This window comes from Euprymna scolopes, chromosome 25 (assembly GCF_053919585.1).
Source record: "Euprymna scolopes isolate OS-2025 chromosome 25, ASM5391958v1, whole genome shotgun sequence".
Classification (NCBI taxonomy): domain Eukaryota; kingdom Metazoa; phylum Mollusca; class Cephalopoda; order Sepiida; family Sepiolidae; genus Euprymna; species Euprymna scolopes.
The window spans coordinates 61,083,973-61,109,878 of record NC_136506.1 but is presented as its reverse complement, the minus strand read 5'-3'; the positions used below and the strand labels follow the sequence as shown (position 1 = coordinate 61,109,878).

Below are 25,906 nucleotides of genomic sequence, written 5' to 3'. Positions count from 1 at the left end.
TTTTCAACTTTTTGAGTAAAAAAAAAAAAAGGAGGCTTTACTTTTGAAACAACCCTCGTATTATTAAAAATGTGAAAGCGGAGTAAGCATGGTGTTCTATATTAAAGACATTTTCCGATATAGACAGGACCTTTAAATTTGTGAAAAGAAACAGGATTTTTGTTAGCAGAATCTTAGAAATTCAGATGTGCTTTTTAAAGTCACACATTAACTGATTTTTAATCATTCTAAACCCTAGAAGATAATCATGTGATCAGAATCCAAGTCTGTAGGGAGGAGTGGAAAATAAAAGAAGGACAACTAAATAGGTGAGAGGAAGACTATAGATTGAATTCTGAATATGTTGATTGTGTATTTGGAATTTAAAACAGATTTTCCTTTGCCTCCTCCCAGAAATCTATTAGAAGATTTTATTTGTAGTTGTCAAACAAGATATTCTGGTGCCACAAACAACTTTCTTTGAATTAATTTTTGGATAGGCCTCACCCATAACAATAAGAATAGAAATGGTAACATGAAAATCAGTGGCAAAAAACACCAGGTGTGTCCCAAAGGAGTTTAAAACTATAAATTTACTGGTGATTATTTTAATGTATGTCATTGTACTAGCACCTCTCTCTTAACCAATCAATACTGTATAAGTGTATTCTTGGACCAACTCCAAAAATTGAATAATGTGATACGTAAAAATTAAGAAAAAATAATATAGTTTTATAGTCTAGGCATATGAGGGCATGGTGTTCTTTATTCCATCATGGGCAATACTGAGTTTTCTGATAGCATTAAAATAAAAGGATAACAAATAAAAAGATAGTTTTATTAATAAAGAAAAATATATCAAAAATAAAGATAAAAGTATAAATTATTCGACAAAAAAGTCAACCAATGAGAAGAAATTGTTTAAAATCTAAAAAGTTGGTAAATTTGTCTTTATTATTTTACAAATGGTAACATTTTTTTCTGCATTATTTTAAAATAAAAGTTTGAAAAATTAATGTTTATAGATACTAAGTTGACATCAGTTGACTTCCTTTTGGAAGATATGTCTTTCAATATCACTCACTTGACTGGATAAAATCTGTTTTGTTGATCTGTTGGAATTAGTTTTCCAACCGAAGCTTCTTCACAAGAATCACATCGACACAATGGAAGAGGACAAGCAAATGGATTCCTAACAGGTTTCTTAGCAACAGCTGGGCATACTTTACGGGACCTGAAGTGAAAAAATTTCAATATAATTTTTTAATAATGATCAAAAACAAAAAAAAAGGGCAATGCAGGAGGGCAATATGAAAGTCTTTTGTGCTCAGTGACATTTTGTTACTCACGTTACATCTAACTAAAAAAAATTTCAATATAATTTTTTAATAATGATCAAAAACAAAAACAAAAAAAAAGAGCAATGCAGGAGGGCAATATGAAAGTCTCTTGTGCTCAGTGACATTTTGTTACTCACGTTACATCTAACTAAAAACAATTTAAATATAAGAATAAAAGATTTCATTGATTCAAAATATAAATATATCATTTCAGGTTTGAAACATGAAGAAATAAATGAAGTTACAAATAAACCTGAGAATACAATTTCAAAGATGAATTAAGCTATAAAAATAAAAGTAAAAAAAGGTTTAAATATGTACATGCTTGAGTTATGAATCAGAATTATAATGAATATATTAAGCTTTGTCAATTCTAAGCTGGAAGAAAATAATAAAACAAAAAATATGATCGCAACGCTTCTTTTGAATTTCTCTCTCTTTTTTAAAAATATTTGTTGACTTTTAGAGTTAGATAGAGTCAGTGACAACAAGTGAGAAAGGAAAGAAAACAAAGAAAGAGAGAATGAAAGAAAGAGTGAGAAGAATGTTTTAATGTCATAACTTTGTTTATGAGATTTTATGCAAAATTGAATGAATAGATCACACTTGGCATAATGGTTATAGACAAGGACTGTGGAATTGGGAAAATGGTATTCAAGCCTTGTTGAGGATGTTGTTATTTTCAAATTGATATCATTAAAAATGGTATTAATCCATAGCAGGATAAACTGAACTCTTGGCAAGTAACCAATCTAGGAGAAGGAAAATCAATTTCAAAGATATATCTAAATGTTTAACCTCTTTTAATTTCAAACCATTGTTGAAAGAAACATTATCTTAAAATTGACGCAAATTTTGATAATTTCATGATGTCTCAATTGAAGCTTAAAAATTTAAAAATATTTGCTGTGTAAATTTTAATTTTCAGTTTTTGACATTTACACAATTAAGAATGCAATGATGTCCCAATATTGTTATTTCCCTAGTATTTGAGTCCATAATTAACTAAGCTCTAGTCCATCACCTTTCAGATACTAAACCTGACCGACCAACAATACGGATTTAGGCAAGCACGTTCCACAGCAGACATCCTAACTGTAATCTCTGAACATATATACCATTCACTGGACAAAGCAGGGAAGGGTAGAGCGATAGCTCTAGATATATCTAAGGCTTTTGACAGGGTCTTAGGAAAATCAGATCATACGGTATAACTGGAAGAATACTTAACATAATTAAATCCTTCTTAGTTAAGAAAAAAATCCAAGTTGTCCTCGACGGTCATACATCTAAACAATATGATATAAATGCGGAAGTGCCTCAGGGGGGTCTATCCTTGGACCTCTATTATTCCTAATATTCATAAATTACCTCCCTGACAAAATTGTCTGTGAGATGGGTATATATGCTGATGACACCATGCTCTATAACAGACATGACAGGAAAACAAATGAACACATATCTAAAGAAATGGCAAAAACACTAGAGAATGACCTCCAATCTGTAGTGGAATGGGGACAAAAATGAATGGTTACATTCAATGCTGCCGAGACTAAACTTGTTTCCTTCAATAATTACAAGAAACCTTCTCTACCACCAATAGCAATGGCCAAAGACTCTTTATCTGAAAGTACATCTTTTAAACTCCTCGGCCTAACGTTCACAGGAAACATGAGTTGGAACAATTACATTGAGAGCACTGCCAGGACCGCTGCGAATAAGGTAGGTTCTCTCTACCGTGCTAGAAAGCTACTAACGCCCGAAAGTATCCTGTACCTCTATAAGGCCACCATTCACCCATGTATGGAGTATTGCTGTCACATTTGGGCTGGTGCATCTGCTGCTAGTCTCTCGCTCCTAGACAAGGTTCAAAAGAGAGCTCCAACCTGATAGGTCTTGAACTGTCATCTAAGCTTCAGCCTCTGTCCCATCGACAAAATGTTGCATCCCTTTGCCTGTTCTACAAGTACTTTAATGGTGAATGCTCCGACGAACTGCAAGCACTCGTACCCCCTCGATGTAAATACCCCCGACAAACCCGACAAGCAGCTAAATCACACCCCTTCACAGTAGAGATCCCTAGATATAAGAGAGCCTTCTACTCCAGTAGTTTCTTCCCCAGAACCGCTAGACTTTGGAATTCTCTTCCGGGTTCCTGCTTCCCCAACTGTACTGACATGCAGAAGTTCAAGTGTAACGTGAACCAACATCTTGCTGCCCAACTTCCCACATAGTATTCCTGTAGATTATATCCCTGATAGTAGCCCCTACATCAAAGTGGCAATGTGCTTTGTTTGGGGTGAAAATGTAATAAAAAATAAAAATGAATATTTCAGCTTATAGGGTATATTAAAGAATTGAAATTGTAAGGAAATTGACAGCCTTAAAACATTGTATTAACATCAAAAAGTGGCAATTTCAGCAAAGATCAAACAAATAAAAAAAAAATATTCATCCCTAAACCATAAAAACACTAACCACTGTACTAGCATCCTGGTTCTGAGTACCATCTTGAAATATACCATGTGTTGCCACACTGTGGAGTAGTGATATGGCAAAAAAGCTGTGAATATTTACTATTCACTTGTCGTTGAGCTCTATAGTAGGAAGAAATAATGATTTCTTCTAGGGATGTACCGATTATCAAATTGGTCAATTACCGACTAATCGGCCTTTAATAATTGGCCGATTACCAATTGTTTAAATATGTTCGTTTTATTATTTACATTAAAAAGTTTTACGTAAATAGAAAAAAGTTTTGTTTTTTTAATCCTTAAAAGTTTTGTAATTATTTAATATTAAAGAAAATGTTTTGTAAATATATATTTTTCCTTTTAAATCTTTAAAAGTTTTAAAATCATGCTCGCGAACATTCAACCATGTCTGCTACTTGACGTGTTTACAAACAACCAACGGCAATGTCAAGGTCAAACAACCGGTGTCATTTGAAATGTTCGCCAATCTTTGTCTTCTGCTATGAGGTATCTAATCTTTACTTGATCGATTAATTTTAAAAGATTGGTAGAGAAAGAATATTTAGAATTGGATTCTACATCTACTTTCCACTGATGATAATGAAGTATAGACTATCCTGCTGAGGGTGAAGAAGCACGAACATGTGTAAATGACAACATGGCAACTTTGAAAGCAACTGACAAAAAAGTAACCAGTAAAAACGTCACAAAAGATGCTTTCATCAATCCTAATATAAGAAGACAACAGGAAATAAAAGTATAATTATTTCTAATTTAATTTCGGCCTTCATTTGACATGTGAAAAGTAAACATTGCATCATTTATAATAGCAAAATTGCACTGATGGACATTTGATGAAGTATCATTAAATAAAACTGAATTAAATGACAGTAAATATGAACATTCAATATAATTCTATACATAATGATTATTATGCCTATTTTTTAAGCAGTTCCAGCTGGAACTTACTCATTATAAGTCGATAAAAATGCTGATATGTTCAATTTTGGTGTCAGAAGTAAAGTATCAAATTTCAAAATTACATATCACAAAACTATTAAAAAATACAGATTTGGAATACTGGATGTCTAATACATATTGTACAATGCTATATCCAAATGTGAGCTCTTTGTAGTTCTAAAATAGTATCCTCAAAAAAATATAATTTTATGTAATGTCTTTCACTTTGTTTATCATGGCGATATAATTAAGTAAACGAACATGTTCAACATCAATTTGATTTTAATAAAAGTAAGAACTGCATGTTATCAACAATAGAGTTCTTTATACAATTGGTATTTCTTTGCGATTCTGTTGAATCTTCGCTTGGCACTGATCACATTCATCCATTTCAGGTGGTTCCCCTAACCCCTTCCCCAGGCAAATACATACAAAGAAAAAACTTCAGTTATCCTTCTTCAAATCACTTGTTTTGTATTGTTTATTAAATTGTTAGGTGAAAGTACAGACTAGTTAGAAAAACACCCTCTCCTCCACATGTCAATCTTTATTTTATTTTTGTATTGGCTTTGTTCAAGTTAACGCTGTGATTGTTTACAAATGATTTATTTACAGTCTGTGCGAACCATTCTGCTTTAGATTGAATGCCCAGAAAAAGTCCCTTCTGATTAATGTTTACCAGTTTTAAAATAAGCAAACGAACTTGGCTGGGTTTTTTTTCAGCTTTTATCCGGTAAACATTAATCAGAAAGGACTTTTTCATGGTATATATATGAAGTAGAATGATTTTCACAAACTGGAATTTTTTAATAAGAGATTCGTTCATTTTTTTCATTCAAAAATTTGCGACGCTATAAAATTCCTACCTTAACAACTTATCATTGGGAACTTGTTCAAAAAATTGTCCATTTGAAAAAAATCACCAAAGAAGCAAATTACAGAACTTCAACCATATTGATGATAATACCAACAATTTTAGCTTTGAGGTTATTTCTTTCAAAAGCTGTCGAATCTAATTCTGATATTTCTGACTTTAGCAGAATCCTCACAACTGTTGAACAATTCAATGAATCAATGGAAACAAGATTTTCATCCTATCTAAATGATAAAAACTACTTTCCTAGGTCCAAGATTCACATTTAAATTTCAAAAGAATGACATGGAAAACACTAAGAATTGGATTTTACATCTACTTTCTACTGATGATAATGAAGCAGAATCAGCAGGATACATTTCTTTAAACTCTGTTGAAGGTCAAGAAGATTAAAGTGAAAGTAAAACTGTATCTCTTTCAAATCTGTTTGATGAATTAACTTCGAATAAACCTACAGTAGCAAATCAAAACTTAGAGCAGGTAGAAACTGAGTTAAACCTGAGACTGAAACTACAACAAAAATACAAGAATCACAATCTAAACTCACAAGAGTAAATCCCTTATGCTTTAAGTGCACAAAAGAACTTGATCATTACGTAGCTTCACAACTACTTGCAAGAGGTGATGATCCATTTCAATGGTGGAGGAGGACACAGGAGAGACCTGACCACTGCTGAGTAAAATGGCTTCAAAATACTTAAGTGCACCACCTTCATCTGTGGCGAGTAAGAGGCTCTTTAGTATAGGTGCTAATGTGTATGAATCTATGAGGAACAGACTGTGTCCTAAGAATAGAGAAACTCTAATGTTTCTACATTACAACTTAAAAGTATTCAATTTTAAATACTGAGAAGAGTAGAGGAGGCAAGCAGCAAGAATAGAAGAAGGAGTGAGTGGCACCAGGTGCAAAACTTCAGCTTATAGTTATTCACTTAAAGAATTACAATTTGTACTTTCTAGTTGGTTTGTAATTTCTTTTTTCTTATCTGATTGTCTAATTATATTCATTTAAGAATTGAAAATTGTACTTTATATTTTGTAATTTTATTTAATAAAGGCAAAAAGGCATAATAGTGACCAGACAATTAAGTGTTAAGTTAAATTAACAGTTACTATGCTAATATGTCAAAGCTATCTGATGAGTCACTTGGCAGTGTTTAAATTCAATAGGAAAGAGAAAAGTAATTAATCAGATGATTAATCGGCAAATTGGCCGATTACCAATTAATCAGCACAGTGGCTGATTAGGCCGATTACCAATTACTTGTTGATTACACCCCTAGTTTCTACAAAAACAAAACAATGCATTACTCTTTGGAATTGCAATAGATTTCTTTGAAATGAATAATGTAAACGATTTCAGCTGCTTTCATGGCTCAGGGGTAACTATCATACTAGCAGTTTGGTCTTTTATTCTCAGCCTGAAACACTCACCAAGTCTAGTCACATTGAAGAAGCATGATACAGTGAAACAGCTGTTTGTGATCAACTATAATTTATGTATGTGCGTGTTTGCATGTGTAAGGATGGAAGGATAACGTGAATACATCAAACCAATCAAATTGATTCACAGAGAAATATTTCATCTTTATTGTTAAAGAAATGAGTGGAAATGTTATTTTTATTAAATTTTACAATTATAAGCATTAATAACTAAGAAAATAGGTTAAAAAAATGAAAAGGAGGAATGGAAAGGGGGTAAAAGTGAAATTTTAACCAGAAATAATAAATAAAGGTAAAATACAATATTAAGTGGATAGAGAAGAAATTAGCTACAAAACTATTTTTTGCATGATCGAAGCATTTTTTCATCTCTAATAAAATTATGTGATTTAATGGCAGATGAGCATTATTTAGCCTTGGTAGGTAAATAGAAAAAGTGCCTCGATAAAAGCATTAGTAAATGATTCACAATCATTGAGTTGACATCAGGAAGGGTACCTTGCCTCAAGAAAGTGATTTCCAAAGAAAAGCTTTCATACTTCAAGTTATGTAGTTTGAATAAAGACCTGAACTAAGATAAGTTAGTTTTGAAGTCATTTTCTAAAAACTGTCCAACACATTCCTGCATGTAAAAAATAAACATTAAACTGAATATGATAATAATGATGATCAATAAACATGTGTGTAAAACTAAGGAAGATAACTAAATATATTTTTTCAAACAAATTAATCTGTAATATAATAATATGAGTTGTGCCCGTTTCAATAATTATATTTCTGTCCAACAGTAAGGAAGATAATTTAGTATATGACCAAACGAATGGCATCAGATGCAGATGATTTTATGTGTTAATATTGTTTGTAATATAAACAAAACAACTGTTCCTTTTTTTCTTTTTAATTTATTATAAAAAGTTTAAGTTTGGAATTAAAATTTGCAGAGAAAACATAAGCTTAGTTTTTTACAATGTTTACAAAATATATGATTTTGTGTTAGTAAATTTTCTATTTAAATATGTGTAAGTTTCTGTGGTAAAATATATTTATGTTGCTATGTGCACCTACCTGTCAAGCAACATCCTATCATTCATCAACTAATATGAAGTATTAATACTGTCTGTAAACAAGATGACAAGTGTTTTTTTTTTCAAATTAATAATAAAAGTTGTGAAGCATTGAAAAAAATATGTGGTCAGGTTTGACAGCACAAGCATATTAGTCACTGATATCAGAAAGAATGTGTTTGTATATGAATAGATATTTCTTTGTGTGTAACACTATGAGATAATTCATTTATTATATATTCAAGCAAAGATATACATTAGCAGTAACTGACTCAAAATATTAACAATAAAAAAGATTACAACTGTTTTTTTTGTCAATCGTTTAATTCTTCCAGAGACTTTCTTTTAATAATGCTATTCTTTATGTTTATGGGTGTATAATCTTGATGGCACATGACTCATCAATAACATCATGTAATATCAGCAATTAAAAACGTGCATGAGCATCGTAGTTAATTATGCACTAATAACAAAAAATATGCTGTAATTTTTTACAATACAGACAAACTAGTAGATATTATAATTAGGGCTAGGACAACAGCATATTGTTTTCACTCTCGAGTGTGTATCCATTGATATCTTATATGCTTTTATACAGAGTGATGTGGTTCTCGGTTGATTAACTGTGTCAGATATGTACTTGAGAGTCAAAACAACGAAAAGAATATTCTGTTGTCATAGCCCTACTTATAATAGAGCCTCTTTTGTCTGTGGTACTTAAAGGCTCCAAAACTACTCAACAGAATTACATAAAATTTACTATGAAGCACCTCTGGCATGCTGAAGACAATTAATTAGAGATAGGGGAATTCTACTACTACTACTACTACTACTAATAATAATAATAATAATGTTCACAGGAAAAAATATTTTGAACAAAATTGCACTAAATGGATTGGATGCTGGTATGTTTTACAAGGGTAAAAATTAAACTACCATGACTAATAATAATAAATGTGTTATATGTCCAAAACTATTTGTTAGAATTTTCAGTCAGATAAACAAAAAATTACATTTACAAAAAACATGTTGATTTTATTTTAATTATTATTTTTTTTAATTCTGAAAAAGAAATGTTCTTATTGATAGAATGGTCAGAAAACTAAAACCTATACAAACCCATTGGCTAGTGGTGGTGGTGGCGGTGGTGTGCTGTTGTTTTGCCCATCTTGTGGAGAAACTGAATGAGATGAAGATGCTTGTGAAGTTGCTTGTTGAGCGAAAAGCTTGACCTGCTCCTTAACCCGTCCCTTAATAACCAGCGTCTCTGACTGGTCATTGTTAAAATCAGGGACTGGGCTAGGCTGTGGAGAAGGGGGCAGAGCAGAAACTGAAGATGGTGAAGATGTTGCAGGACAATTTAAAGACATATGAGGAGACAATGGTTGTGAACCAGCTGACATTTGGGTGACAATGAATGAATGATATTCTGTGGATTGACGAGCAAGTTGGTTCATCTGAAAGAAAAAATTTGAGGCAATTTATTTTTTAAAAGATCAAAATATGTATAGCAACGTTAGATGATGTTAAGTAAAAATAAAAATAAAATTCATTATGTATATAAATAAAAATAAAATTCATTATGTATATAAATAAAAATAAAATTCATTATGTATATAAATAAAAATAAAATTCATTATGTATATAAATAAAAATAAAATTCATTATGTATAAAAATATATATACATAAAAAGTGAACACATGTGTTTACTTATATGCAAAATATTCTCCCCAAAACTCTTAAAATGGCAATGAATTGATGTCAGATATGATAACTGTTGGCAATATCTCTGTCAGTGATGTCCACTATATATGTAGCTGGCATTACATAACCATGATGCCATGGTCATCTAACAGAGATGGTTGTTTGTTTTGTTTTACAGCATATCAACCCTTTTAAGGTATTTAATGTTGAATCGATTCATTTTGGTAAAAGTTTTGTTGCTCAAGTTCTTTATACTCCAAATATTTATTTATGGTGTTTAGGATGATTGTTTTTTTAAGAGGAAAATTGTTTTTGACTTTGCAAAATATGACTGAGTTTTGCAAATGGAAAGGAAAAAAACCCCCAAAACAATAACATTAATGTTTGGTGCATTTTAGCACAGGAAGCCAGCATCATCAGACAGCCTGATCTGGTAGCACCAACTAACAAAAATGACATTCATAACAATTAAAATAAAACTAAATTCTAAAGAAACTCTATTGTAATGAACAGCTTTGCAAAAGTTCACTAGGGTTTTGCACCGTTTGTTGGGAAAAATGGTTTTCTAAATGTGAGAACATGAGGTGTAAAATAATAAAACATTAAATGAAGCCATTCTAAGTATGCAAATGATGTGCTACATTAGTCAACCACTAATGTTTCATTCAGGAGTAGGATGCTGACAAGGCAGCAATGTTGTGTCAAGTCGTGGTAATTATTTGGAAGCATTGAGAAGAGTGGAGTCACTCCTTAATTGCTATTAACCTAATCCTGCCACAGAGTCATAGTACCTGTTACCATCCCATCTATAGGTTAAATAAAAGCTATTGTTTACAAAAATATTTGTCTATACAACAAATAAATGTACAAACCAATCATATACAAAACAAAATTACAGCATGAATGAATATGCAAAAATATTAAGAATTGGAAACATAAAATCTTTCTTCAAAATAACTGAATTCAACACAACCCCAAAATAAGTGAATTCAACACAGCCTAAGTTGGCAACTTATCAAAACAAATGCTATTATGAGTAGAGATTCTATAAAGTCAGAAACAGAAATTTCAAGTCCATTTGGATGTATGATGGCCATCGAGCAACTATGTAGGTTTTCATTTATGCATGTCAAATCTAAATTACAAAGAGACTCCATGCAAAGCTGACCACATTGAAATAATCTCATGTTTGTTTCAATGAAAATAGTTTTGGTGATTCTTTATAATCACCCAATCATAAAAAAGTATCTTACTATTTTTAAAATAATATTTAGAGAGAATACACCAATAGTCAAAAACCCAAAGAATTCCAACAAACAAATAGCTTCTTTTTTTTTTTTTTTTAAATTTTAAATGTTTCTTATCATGGGAATACGATTACAGAGGTCACCATATATGAGAACCTATTTACTTTCCTTCCCACAAGGACAAAGTTAGATACAAGAACAGTTATTTATGTGTTTGTTGAGAGGGGAAGGTATCTAATATCACAAAAAGAGGCACTTTGAATGGTACAAAAATGAAAATTGCTCCAGTTAAGGATTTCTCCTCCTCTGATGTGACATTTTTAATCCATCTTATAAGAAAAAATGAACAAAAACAAAACAACCTTAATTAATGTAGTAATTAAATTTATTTAGTTTTTTCTATGTAACTCCAACTCCTTCACATAGCATATGTCTAATCTACTATACATATAACCCGGATTTATTACCCAATACCAACATGCTCTGCTTATGTGTCCAACTTCCATTACAAATGTGAGACAAACAAATATTTGAAAAATATGTTTGTAGCATTCAAGTGAATATTCTTTATTTGGACTTGTTGGCAGTTTATTTTTCTTTTCATAGACATTTCTTCAAATATTTGTTTGTCTCACATTTGTAATGGAAGTTGGACACATAAGCAGAGCATGTTGGTATTGGGTGATAAATCTGGGTTATACAACAGTGGCGTCAATATTAATGAATTATCTCGCTAAGTAAATTTACCTTAAATAAAATGTGCTGAAAAATACAGATTTGCCATATTTGAAATATGGTTGATGCAAATACAGTCTTCTAACTCTCGACGGAATGTCAACAAAACCAAAAAATGATAATTAAAAATTATGTAATGATAAATTATGATAAATTTGGCTTCCAGGAAAAGTTTTGTACTTATTTTGTAAAGTAGAATTTTAATAAAATATAAAATTAATTTTTCTATTCAAAATCCATAAACTCTAAAGCCAGCATGTTATCTTCATATTAGAAAAAGGGAGATAATCTTCTACAACAAGCCTGACTTGACTTTAATATAATTTGAAGTTCGTGAAATTAAATTTACTTTTTATTAAAATTTTACACAATAATTTTCCATAAATTTTGGCATACATTAGTATTTTTCATGAATAAGTATATCCATAAGTTTTTTTGCTAATTTTTTTTTGAACTGCCATATTTCATTTGAGTCTTCAAAATAAGTGTCAAGTTTTTACCTCTATTTCTTTTAATCTTCCTTTCAACAGATCAATTTCTTTCAGAGCTGTGGCGAGATTCTCAGCCAGCCGCATATTCAGTTTCATAGCTAAAAAAGACAGGAAAAATAAAAGTCAGAAAAATTCTTAAACGTTTTAAAATGAAAAGTAGGTGGACATATATGTAAGAGTAAAATAAATTTTAGAATGTGATGCTGTGAAGGGTGCAATCACATTTGAAAAATATTGATTTTTTTTAATTCTTCAGAATATTATAGATTAAGCATCAAATCACATGAAATCAAAACAAAATTCTTTGTAAGTTTAATGTAAAATGGTTCCTCAAATACCTTTTTTGAATTTCAAGTAAAAGGTTTTGTTTGGCTGTTTTGCTTTATAGCATATGGCATATCGACTCTTGTCAAGTTATTTAATACCAAATGCAGTAATTTTGAAAAAAAAGTGTTATGTTTCAGGTTCTTCATGTATTCATGAAGTTTGGTTGTTGTGGGGGACTTACCAATTCACTCATAATGGACTCTTCTAAACATTATAAAAACTCTTAATACTCTTGTGGAGAAATATCATGACCTAACGCGAGACTGTCTAATTCAACAGTCGGTAAATACCGACAACCTCTTTTTTGTATTCACTTTCTTGTACAATATATTCTTTCTACCTAAACCTACTGTTCATGTTTTCCTTTATGACCATTTCCTAGGGCCACAACATTGGCATTGTTGTTTTTGTTTTATGGACTATCAACTTTTATCAGGTAATTTAATGACAAATCTAGTAATTTTGGAAAAAGTTTTTATGCTTTTTATATCTTTAAATATTTATTCATTGTGTTTTGTAGAGAAAAATTGTTTTTTTTGTTTTTCGCTTTGTAGAACAGGATTGAGTTTTGCAAATGGAAAGAGGAAAAAAAATAAAAACATCAATGTTTGATCCAGAAAGCCATTTTCTATCAGTATGCCATTTTTTCTACTTTTGTTTGTCACAAGGATGACTTATTGTTACTGAAGCATAAGAGGTTATTGTGATATGGGTCGGGGTGAGAAGTTGAGCAACAAGACGTTTGTTCACATTACATTTAAATTTCTGTATGATAGTCAGGAAACCTGAAAACAGGAAGCGAATTCCAAAGTCAAGCAGTTTAAGGAAAATGTTATTAGTATAGACAATCTTCTAGCGTCTAGGAACCTTTACAGTGAATAAATGAAAATTTACTGCTAATTGGGTATGGAAATACTTATAAAACAAGGACAGGGATGCAACATTACTCTGATACAGCAAGGGCTAAAGTTTGGCAGATAGTGTGGGACCTGTTAGGTTAGAAATTCTTTTTTTTTAGGAAAAGAGTTTAGTGTTTGGTGCACCGTCCAGGATGTAGCAACAATACTCCATGCATGGGTGAATGGTGGCTTCATATAACAAATTCACAATTTGAAAATGGAAAAAGAGGAAATTGAAGATTTAAAAAAAGAGAAATAAAGAAGAAACCAAAAAGAAATTGTGAAACTAATTCAATAAAATTTTTTATAAAAAATGTTAATATGGCAGTTAAAGAGAGGAGGATGGAATGAGGACAAAAAAGGTATACACTTACTTTCTTCTAATCCTTCAAGAGATAAAATACATTGGATTTCTTTGGATACAGTTGCACTAAAAAAGAAAAGTTTTTTTATATAATTATTACTGAAAATAAATTCAATTTTTTTGGTTTTTATAATCTTTTATAGTTGGTTTTTATTTAATGTTGGGAAATAATTAAATTGCTTAAATTAATAGAATTTTAGTGAAGTTAAAATCCCCAGAAACTTCTTGTATGATTGTATGTGTATGAAATTAATTGATCAAAGAGGGGTGGGGGTAAAAATAACATTTATAAGTAAACATTACTATTGGTAACAGAAAAAAGTTGGAATGGAAATATAGTTGAGAAATTAGTATCAAGCAATTTATTTTGCGTTACTTATGATGTATAACTGTGAGGTATTTGCATTAAAAGTTGAGAAATTAGTCCAAAACATGTATGATATATTTACATTAAAAAAAATTTCATATTTAATAGAAACTATACACATGTGGATTGTTATTGTAATGAAATTCGAAATTTGAAATATTGAATTTCAAGTGAAACCAATGTTATCTACTTAATTGTCATGTTGCAGTAATGAACATATCCAAAATTTATAAAAATGATATGGTAGAAAAATAATAGGGACTTACCAATTCAATCATATTGTACTCTTTTAACCATTATAAAAATATTTTAAAGAAAATAGTTTTCAAAGAAATTAGCAATTTTAGCTTACATAATAATTGAGGAGTGTGCATATTAGCAGATGAGGTAATTCATTTTTGAAAACTGTCAAAAATTTAGGCAAATTCAAACTATGAGTTATTTCCCTTGTGTTAATATCACATGTGACAAAACAAACGTGGTGAAATCATTTTTTTTTATTGAATCATGGAAATAAATATTTAACTAATTGTGACATGATAATTAGATAGATGACATTGTTTTTAGTTGAAATTGACAAAAAAAGTAAGTAATTATCATTGTTTTTTTATAAATTTTCAGATTTTGTTACAATAAGGAAGAAAAACCAATATGTGAAATTACCATTAGTAGTAATCAGTCATCGATTGTTTTTTATTCTGAAAGTAAACTTGGTGCCATTCATTTATAACGTCACATGCTTATAATTTATATTAAATTTTAAATTGGTTTTAACACAAAAGTTGCTTGAAGAAAGCTGCAGAAGGTTGTGTGTTCAATTACATCAGGGTCACCAATTTGTAGATTTTATAATGCGTGTTCAAGAACTCTGACCTCAAAAATGAGACAACGAATAATGAGTTACAATATATACAAAGAATATATTTTATTAAACGAACAAGGTAAAAACAACAAGAGAGTGAATTTGGTGTACACGCGTGTGTTTGGGTGTACATACATAAGCATACTTTTTAACTTGTAATGTTTGTTGTATGTTCGTTGTGTGTGTATGTGTTCACATCAGTTTGTTAATATATACGTGTCGTCTTACTTTAAAGCGAAGGTTACGCCTGTTGAGGTGAACGCAACATGTATTTGAGCTAATATGTCGCACTTAACTCATCTGGCTAAAGAAAATGTGTTTTGTTTATTTTTGACAAGTTATTCAATGGCATCAAATATGATATCATGTTATTCCAATTCTTTTCAACTGCTAACACAATTTTAATGCTGAAAATATAATAGCCCACACAATCACCCCAAAAATTAAAAGAAAACTTACTTGGATTTTGGTACTGCTGAAATAGGCTTTGAAACCATTTCTGGTAAGAAATGATCTTCTTTGTATCCCGGATAACTTGTTGGTTTTTCATGAAGCCGATCAGAAGAGGATGAATCTGCCAGGCTTTCAATGTCTAAGGGACCATCACAGATGCTATTGGGAGATTCTCGCAAGATATCAAGGGGAGGGGGTGTAGGAGAGTCTGGTGGGTGGTGGACAATGGCCTGTGTAATGATGCCATGATGCTGGGATGTTGGTGAACTTTCTGCCGAGGAAGAAGGTTGAGGGATAAGACACTTAGATAAAATGGTAGGACTAGGAGGGGACGATGAGCCGCCAGACAACTTGCTGCCCACTTGACTGCTGCTGTTGCTGCTGCAGCCACCACCCCCTCCACCACTGTGACTATTGTGTGAATGGAAGGAATATCCCGATAATTTGTTTCCACAGAATTTATCAGTTTTTGGGGAATTACTCATTGTGCTTGATGATTGACTACAACGTGAGCAGGGGCGAGATCGTTCCTGAAATAAAAGGAAACAATATAAAAGACTAAATATCAAATAACTCATAAATTTTCATTATAAATATAAATTCTTTCACATTCATTTTCTTATGCTATTTTCAGATCTCATTAAGCCATTTGAGAGCAAATTTAAAATGAGCTGCGATAGTTCACATGCTCTTATTAAGAAGAAAAGGTTTGTTTGTGTTATGACTATGGCAAATCTTTTTTGAATTATTTAATGTTTAAACATGATATCTACTGAAAAACGTTTCACTGATTGCAGCATTTATCTGTTCTATGTCACATCAACCCTTCTGGGTTTATTTAATGCGTAAACAAAATGCCTATTATATAGGATTGTATATTGTATATGAACATTGTATATTCATCGTATATGATTAATTGAATAGGTTTTATTTTAATCATAGCTGGAGGAAATTCTGTATTTATAACTTTCCCAACAGTATAAGTAGATAGGTTTGAAAGGACTTGAACTCTGCATGGCAGACTCCATATCCAAGATGATAATTATTAGGCCAATAATATTAGGTTTTTATGACAAATACAAATCAATAAGTGAATGCATTACATCAGTCCTTTCATCTCACAGTTTCTATGTTTACAGAATCTTTGGCGAATTTCTGAGCCAAAAGAAAAATCCAAATATACTCCCATACTGACATGCAGCGCATTAGAAAACAGAATAAATTTGGAATGCTATTTTCATCATTAAAAATCTTTTAATTGAAATCTCTCATTAAAAATAAAGAGAAACAAACTTAATTCAGTCTTAATAAATATGTAATAATTTATATATACTATATATTTACATATATAGTATATTGTATATATAAATTATTGCAGAAGATTTCTTAGTCCAAAATCCAAATTTCAGGAGTCAGAGTAAGTGTCAAGAGTTTGGACTATCAACTGCACAACCTTAGATGTGAGGGTCAATATTTTAGTGCAACCCCCTCCCTCCACTTTTCAATACTACCTGGTTCCAGAAAAAGTCAATTCGATCAAATAGCAATTAATTCATAACTAAAAAACTAACAACAATGAATACAACTGTTTGTTTATTCTTTGCCAGCTCGTCAATATAGGGGAGGCTCTAAAAATTTCTGACAATTTGAGATAAACTCTATATTCTCAAGATCTTTTTTAAAATCATTTTCTTTTTCAATGAAAAAAAAAAAAAAGAAGTTTACCCATCAGTCCAAAGAAATGCCTCTTTGTTTTACTCCGTGACTCAGAAAAGCTCTGTGTAGTAAAGGAAATAAATCTGTCTGGATCAGAAATCTACAGAAAGCATCTTGAACAGCCGATTATTTTTGACAAGATTCACAATTCTGATAACATGGAGAGATCACCTTATCACAAACAATGAATCTATGTATGAAGCAATCAATGGCAGTGATGTTTGCTAACTCAGCTTTCATAGAGATATGAAAACCTGTTTTGATCAATTATAGATGGAGACTTATGGAGTCTCATTGTGTATCGATCCAAATTTTCCCAATTGTGTTAATTCTACTGAAAATTTTCTCCAAAAATTGTTGAAAATATCCTTTCCTTTTGTTGCAGTAGCTCAATCTTCACAGCATTATTCTATGTGAAGAAGATGTAGTTCAGATCAGTTGATGATATCCATTGATTCATCGAATTGAATGACAAACCTATACTTTGAGGCTTTCCCTCTCTAAATTGCTTGGTTGGCAATGTTGCTAGAGATGGAAACACTCTACAGCTACCTGACCGCCACCACCCTAATCATATTTTGATTAAGATCTTTTCCATTACCATGACAAGAGATTCTGCAATAATATATATAGTTTATGTTTTTGATCACCAAGAGATGGACTTCATAGGATACTTTCATAATTCCTGGATGGACTTCATAGGATACTTTCATAATTCCTGCCTTTCTGGTAAATCTGTTTAGTCTTGTGCTACTTCACATTTACACCAAGTCATGAGAAATAGCTTGTCTTTGTCCTTATTTATGTGATTACAAAAGTTATTTTAATGATTCAATTAATTTTGGTAGAATGCATTTCAGTTTCTTAAAAACAAATCAATTATTTTGATGAATTACTTCATGAAACAAAATCTTATACATAAGTTATTTACAAACTAACATGTCAGTCATTTTAATTATTTACTCTGTGAAATTTTCCTGGTTTTAAATCATTTTAGTCATGCACTATTAAAACATTATTTAATTTAACATTTGGACTATGCCAGTTGTGAATAGCTAGTTTCAAATAAATTGCAACAATTAAAGAATATGTCTTTCATTTAAAAATTAATTCTTAATGAAAAAAAACAACTGAAAAATGATTCAATCTGTGTTACTCTGTTATTAGCACAAATTCAGGAGTTCATATTGAACGTATTAATCATTTGTTCAATTTGTGATGTCAAGCATTTCTAAATTCATTTATCTTTTAAAAAGATTTTATTTATTTGTTATTTCTAGTGAATAAAACGAAAGAGTAAAAAGTTTAATTCTTTAAAAATTATAATAATTAACAATGTAAATTATTATCCAAAGTAAAAAATAACCAAGCTAATAATTAACAATGTTAATTATTAGCCAAAGTAAAAAATAACCAAGCTAATATTTAACAATGTTAATTATTAGCCAAAGTAAAAAATAACCAAGCTAATAATTAACAATGTTAATTATTAGCCAAAGTAAAAAATAACCAAGCTAATAATTAACAATGTTAATTATTAGCCAAAGTAAAAAATAACCAAGCTAATATTTAACAATGTTAATTATTAGCCAAAGTAAAAAATAACCAAGCTAATAATTAACAATGTTAATTATTAGCCAAAGTAAAAAATAACCAAGCTAATAATTAACAATGTTAATTATTAGCCAAAGTAAAAAATAACCAAGCTAATATTTAACAATGTTAATTATTAGCAAAAGTAAAAAATAACCAAGCTAATAGTTAACAATGTTAATTATTAGCCAAAGTAAAAAATAACCAAGCTAATAGTTAACAATGTTAATTATTAGCCAAAGTAAAAAATAACCAAGCTAATAATTAACAATGTTAATTATTAGCCAAAGTAAAAAATAACCAAGCTAATAATTAACAATGTTAATTATTAGCCAAAGTAAAAAATAACCAAGCTAATAATTAACAATGCTAATTATTAGCCAAAGTAAAAAATAACCAAGCTAATAGTTAACAATGTTAATTATTAGCCAAAGTAAAAAATAACCAAGCTAATAATTAACAATGCTAATTATTAGCCAAAGTAAAAAATAACCAAGCTAATAATTAACAATGTTAATTATTAGCCAAAGTAAAACATAACCAAGCTAATAATTAAATACTAAAAACTTCTTTAGAAATCAGAAATCTGTTATTGAAAAATGTTTGATTTTTTTAAATTTCTAGATTATGCAAATCAAGAATTCAACTTTTTTTTGTTATTACACATTAAAATTAGTCTCATACTGTTTATCTTCTTTTGTTTTCCAGGGGCACTTTTAGACTTGACTCCATTCTGAGATCAAAGTGTAGTATTTCTTCTGTCCTCAGCTAGTGAAGGAGAAATCTTTTCAGACTAAGGTAATTTTTATTTTGATTCAAATTCAGAGTTCTTCTTTTTAGAGAGCTTGATTTTCCATATTAAAAATTGATTACGTCTAACTCTGTTCTCATGGTGAGAATATGAATAGTGGCTCCTGCATTGTCCTTTCATCAGTGCAAGTAATAATAACAGCATATTCAGCTAACACATGAAGTCTCCTTTTTATCGCTATAAAAAGATTCCTTTAGAAATTAATTTATGACAGGTTCTAAAACCAAAAAATGAAACCTGATTTCATAATCATCATATTTGGTTTAATATCTATTTTACATACTGCCATGCATTGGAAGGCGTTTTGAAATTGACTTCCAAAGTAACCTATAGATAGGTTTTTATTTATCTCCCTTTCTTCCAGTCATCACTTCCTCTCCCCTATTTTCCTTGACCTTCTCCTATGAACTACACCTGCTATGCAATTGTACATCTAAAACTTATACAAAGCTCTCTAAACAATGCTTCAAAGACACATATGAAAAGCAATGGACTCAGTACAGAACCCTGATACACTCAGACTTTAACATTAAAGATGTCATTAAATGTGCTGTTCATTCTAACACAACTTTGAGCATTTATCTGATTATTATTTAGTACTACATTATTTTCTCAATCACTTCAGAATCTGATCCGTTTAAGCCTCTGTAATTACTTTTTTCTAGTGCTTCCCCTTTATCTTTATAACAATTCGCAATTGAACTAAATTCCAAGTCTTTTAGGATAACCTCTTCTTTCATGATCTGATTTGTCAATGCCTCCTTCAGCCTTCAACATTTCTGCAACAAAGAGTTTTCCAGCCTTACTCTTCATTATCCTCCTTAGAGCTTCCTATACAATTTCTTTCTCAATTCTTATAGTTGGGCCAGATGCTAAAACAACTTCTAGAATTTCATGGGTCCATGTAAATTTTAACAGTTTCTCATAGTGGCACTTCCAATCATCGCTAGTGTTCTGTTCATCTATTGCTAACAATCTACAGTCATTTTGAATGCACTTCTAATCATCGCTTGTGTTTTGTTCATCTATTGCTAACAATCCACTGTCATTTTGAATGCACTTCTAATCATCGCTTGTGTTTTGTTCATCTATTGCTAACAATCCACTGTCATTTTGAATGCACTTCTAATCATCGCTTGTGTTCTTTTCATCTATTGCTAACAATCCACTGTCATTTTGAATGCACTTCCAATCATCACTTGTGTTTTGTTCATCTATTGCTAACAATCCACTGTCATTTTGAATGCACTTCTAATCATCGCTTGTGTTTTGTTCATCTATTGCTAACAATCCACTGTCCTTTTGAATGCACTTCTAATCATCGCTTGTGTTCTTTTCATCTATTGCTAACAATCCACTGTCATTTTGAATGCACTTCCAATCATCACTTGTGTTTTGTTCATCGATTACAAACAATCCACTGTCATTTTGAATGCACTTCTAATCATTGCTTGTGTTCTGTTCATCTATTGCTAACAATCCACAGTCATTTTGAATGCACTTCTAATCATCGCTTGTGTTCTTTTCATCTATTGCTAACAATCCACTGTCATTTTGAATGCACTTCTAATCATCGCTTGTGTTTTGTTCATCTATTGCTAACAATCCACTGTCATTTTGAATGCACTTCTAATCATCACTTGTGTTTTGTTCATCTATTGCTAACAATCCACTGTCATTTTGAATGCACTTCTAATCATCGCTTGTGTTCTGTTCATCTATTGCTAACAATCCACTGTCATTTTGAATGCACTTCTAATCATCGCTTGTGTTTTGTTCATCTATTGCTAACAATCCACTGTCATTTTGAATGCACTTCTAATCATCACTTGTGTTTTGTTCATCTATTGCTAACAATCCACTGTCATTTTGAATGCACTTCTAATCATCACTTGTGTTTTGTTCATCTATTGCTAACAATCCACTGTCATTTTGAATGCACTTCTAATCATCGCTTGTGTTTTGTTCATCTATTGCTAACAATCCACTGTCATTTTGAATGCACTTCCAATCATCGCTTGTGTTCTGTTCATCTATTGCTAACAATCCACTGTCATTTTGAATGCACTTCTAATCATCACTTGTGTTTTGTTCATCTATTGCTAACAATCCACTGTCATTTTGAATGCACTTCTAATCATCGTTTGTGTTCTGTTCATCAATTGCTAACAATCCACTGTCATTTTGAATACACATCTAATCATCGCTTGTGTTCTTTTCATCTATTGCTAACAATCCACTGTCATTTTGAATGCACTTCCAATCATCACTTGTGTTTTGTTCATCGATTACAAACAATCCACTGTCATTTTGAATACACTTCTAATCATTGCTTGTGTTCTTTTCATCTATTGCTAACAATCCACTGTCATTTTGAATGCACTTCTAATCATCGCTTGTGTTTTGTTCATCTATTGCTAACAATCCACTGTCATTTTGAATGCACTTCTAATCATCGCTTGTGTTTTGTTCATCTATTGCTAACAATCCACTGTCCTTTTGAATGCACTTCTAATCATCGCTTGTGTTCTTTTCATCTATTGCTAACAATCCACTGTCATTTTGAATGCACTTCCAATCATCACTTGTGTTTTGTTCATCGATTACAAACAATCCACTGTCATTTTGAATGCACTTCTAATCATTGCTTGTGTTCTGTTCATCTATTGCTAACAATCCACAGTCATTTTGAATGCACTTCTAATCATCGCTTGTGTTCTGTTCATCTATTGCTAACAATCCACTGTCATTTTGAATGCATTTCTAATCATCGCTTGTGTTCTTTTCATCTATTGCTAACAATCCACTGTCATTTTGAATGCACTTCTAATCATCGCTTGTGTTCTGTTCATCGATTGCTAACAATCCACTGTCATTTTGAATGCACTTCTAATCATCGCTTGTGTTCTGTTCATCTATTGCTAACAATCCACTGTCATTTTGAATGCACTTCTAATCATCGCTTGTGTTCTGTTCATCTATTGCTAACAATCCACTGTCATTTTGAATGCACTTCTAATCATCGCTTGTGTTTTGTTCATCTATTGCTAACAATCCACTGTCATTTTGAATGCACTTCTAATCATCGCTTGTGTTCTGTTCATCTATTGCTAACAATCCACTGTCATTTTGAATGCACTTCTAATCATCGCTTGTGTTCTGTTCATCTATTGCTAACAATCCACTGTCATTTTGAATGCACTTCTAATCATCGCTTGTGTTCTGTTCATCTATTGCTAACAATCCACTGTCATTTTGAATGCACTTCTAATCATCGCTTGTGTTTTGTTCATCTATTGCTAACAATCCACTGTCATTTTGAATGCACTTCTAATCATCGCTTGTGTTTTGTTCATCTATTGCTAACAATCCACAGTCATTTTGAATGCACTTCTAATCATCGCTTGTGTTTTGTTCATCTATTGCTAACAATCCACAGTCATTTTGAATGCACTTCTAATCATCGCTTGTGTTTTGTTCATCTATTGCTAACAATCCACAGTCATTTTGAATGCACTTCTAATCATCGCTTGTGTTCTGTTCATCTATTGCTAACAATCCACTGTCATTTTGAATGCACTTCTAATCATCGCTTGTGTTTTGTTCATCTATTGCTAACAATCCACTGTCATTTTGAATGCACTTCTAATCATCGCTTGTGTTTTGTTCATCTATTGCTAACAATCCACAGTCATTTTGAATGCACTTCTAATCATCGCTTGTGTTCTGGTCATCTATTGCTAACAATCCACAGTCATTTTGAATGCACTTCTAATCATCGCTTGTGTTTTGTTCATCTATTGCTAACAATCCACTGTCATTTTGAATGCACTTCTAATCATCGCTTGTGTTTTGTTCATCTATTGCTAACAATCCACTGTCATTTTGAATGCACTTCTAATCATCGCTTGTGTTCTGTTCATCTATTGCTAACAATCCACTGTCATTTTGAATGCACTTCTAATCATCGCTTGTGTTTTGTTCATCTATTGCTAACAATCCACTGTCATTTTGAATGCACTTCTAATCATCGCTTGTGTTCTGTTCATCTATTGCTAACAATCCACTGTCATTTTGAATGCACTTCTAATCATCGCTTGTGTTTTGTTCATCTATTGCTAACAATCCACTGTCATTTTGAATGCACTTCTAATCATCGCTTGTGTTCTGTTCATCTATTGCTAACAATCCACTGTCATTTTGAATGCACTTCTAATCATCGCTTGTGTTTTGTTCATCTATTGCTAACAATCCACTGTCATTTTGAATGCACTTCTAATCATCGCTTGTGTTCTGTTCATCTATTGCTAACAATCCACAGTCATTTTGAATGCACTTCTAATCATCGCTTGTGTTTTGTTCATCTATTGCTAACAATCCACTGTCATTTTGAATGCACTTCTAATCATCGCTTGTGTTCTTTTCATCTATTGCTAACAATCCACTGTCATTTTGAATGCACTTCTAATCATCGCTTGTGTTCTGTTCATCTATTGCTAACAATCCACTGTCATTTTGAATGCACTTCTAATCATCGCTTGTGTTTTGTTCATCTATTGCTAACAATCCACAGTCATTTTGAATGCACTTCTAATCATCGCTTGTGTTTTGTTCATCTATTGCTAACAATCCACTGTCATTTTGAATGCACTTCTAATCATCGCTTGTGTTCTGTTCATCTATTGCTAACAATCCACTGTCATTTTGAATGCACTTCTAATCATCGCTTGTGTTTTGTTCATCTATTGCTAACAATCCACAGTCATTTTGAATGCACTTCTAATCATCGCTTGTGTTTTGTTCATCTATTGCTAACAATCCACTGTCATTTTGAATGCACTTCTAATCATCGCTTGTGTTTTGTTCATCTATTGCTAACAATCCACTGTCATTTTGAATGCACTTCTAATCATCGCTTGTGTTCTGTTCATCTATTGCTAACAATCCACTGTCATTTTGAATGCACTTCTAATCATCGCTTGTGTTTTGTTCATCTATTGCTAACAATCCACTGTCATTTTGAATGCACTTCTAATCATCGCTTGTGTTCTGTTCATCTATTGCTAACAATCCACAGTCATTTTGAATGCACTTCTAATCATCGCTTGTGTTTTGTTCATCTATTGCTAACAATCCACAGTCATTTTGAATGCACTTCTAATCATCGCTTGTGTTCTGTTCATCTATTGCTAACAATCCACAGTCATTTTGAATGCACTTCTAATCATCGCTTGTGTTTTGTTCATCTATTGCTAACAATCCACTGTCATTTTGAATGCACTTCTAATCATCGCTTGTGTTCTGTTCATCTATTGCTAACAATCCACTGTCATTTTGAATGCACTTCTAATCATCGCTTGTGTTCTGTTCATCTATTGCTAACAATCCACAGTCATTTTGAATGCACTTCTAATCATCGCTTGTGTTCTGTTCATCTATTGCTAACAATCCACTGTCATTTTGAATGCACTTCTAATCATCGCTTGTGTTTTGTTCATCTATTGCTAACAATCCACTGTCATTTTGAATGCACTTCTAATCATCGCTTGTGTTTTGTTCATCTATTGCTAACAATCCACTGTCATTTTGAATGCACTTCTAATCATCACTTGTGTTTTGTTCATCTATTGCTAACAATCCACTGTCATTTTGAATGCACTTCTAATCATCGCTTGTGTTCTGTTCATCTATTGCTAACAATCCACTGTCATTTTGAATGCACTTCTAATCATCGCTTGTGTTTTATTCATCTATTACTTACAATCCAGTCATTTTGAATGCACTTCTAATCATCGCTTGTGTTCTGTTCATCTATTGCTAACAATCCACTGTCATTTTGAATGCACTTCTAATCATCACTTGTGTTTTGTTCATCTATTGCTAACAATCCACTGTCATTTTGAATGCACTTCTAATCATCGCTTGTGTTTTGTTCATCTATTGCTAACAATCCACTGTCATTTTGAATGCACTTCCAATCATCACTTGTGTTCTGTTCATCTATTGCTAACAATCCACTGTCATTTTGAATGCACTTCTCTCCAACATTATCCATATTTGTTTTTGCATCTGTTTCATTATTTAGTCAACTCTTCACAGTATATATGAAAACCTGGCTTGCTCAGCCATCTTCTCGGCATTAGTCTCATACTGTTTATCTTCCTTTGTTTGTCCGGGGGCACTTTTAGACTTGACTCCATTC

The 25,906-nt window shown here is 31.5% G+C and overlaps 1 protein-coding gene across 1 annotated transcript in view; it reads right to left on the bottom strand.

The window, feature by feature from the left end:
- LOC145247390 (uncharacterized) overlaps nt 1-25,906 on the bottom strand; it is a 195,583-nt gene that overhangs the window by 28,326 nt on the left and 141,351 nt on the right. Inside the window, exons 4-8 of the mRNA XM_080109091.1 lie at nt 15,591-16,114; nt 13,913-13,968; nt 12,322-12,410; nt 9,254-9,591; nt 1,064-1,213 (exon numbers count right to left, since the gene is read on the bottom strand). Coding sequence (XP_079965217.1) covers nt 1,064-1,213; nt 9,254-9,591; nt 12,322-12,410; nt 13,913-13,968; nt 15,591-16,114 — 1,157 coding nt within the window. The remainder of the gene's footprint in view (nt 1-1,063; nt 1,214-9,253; nt 9,592-12,321; nt 12,411-13,912; nt 13,969-15,590; nt 16,115-25,906) is intronic.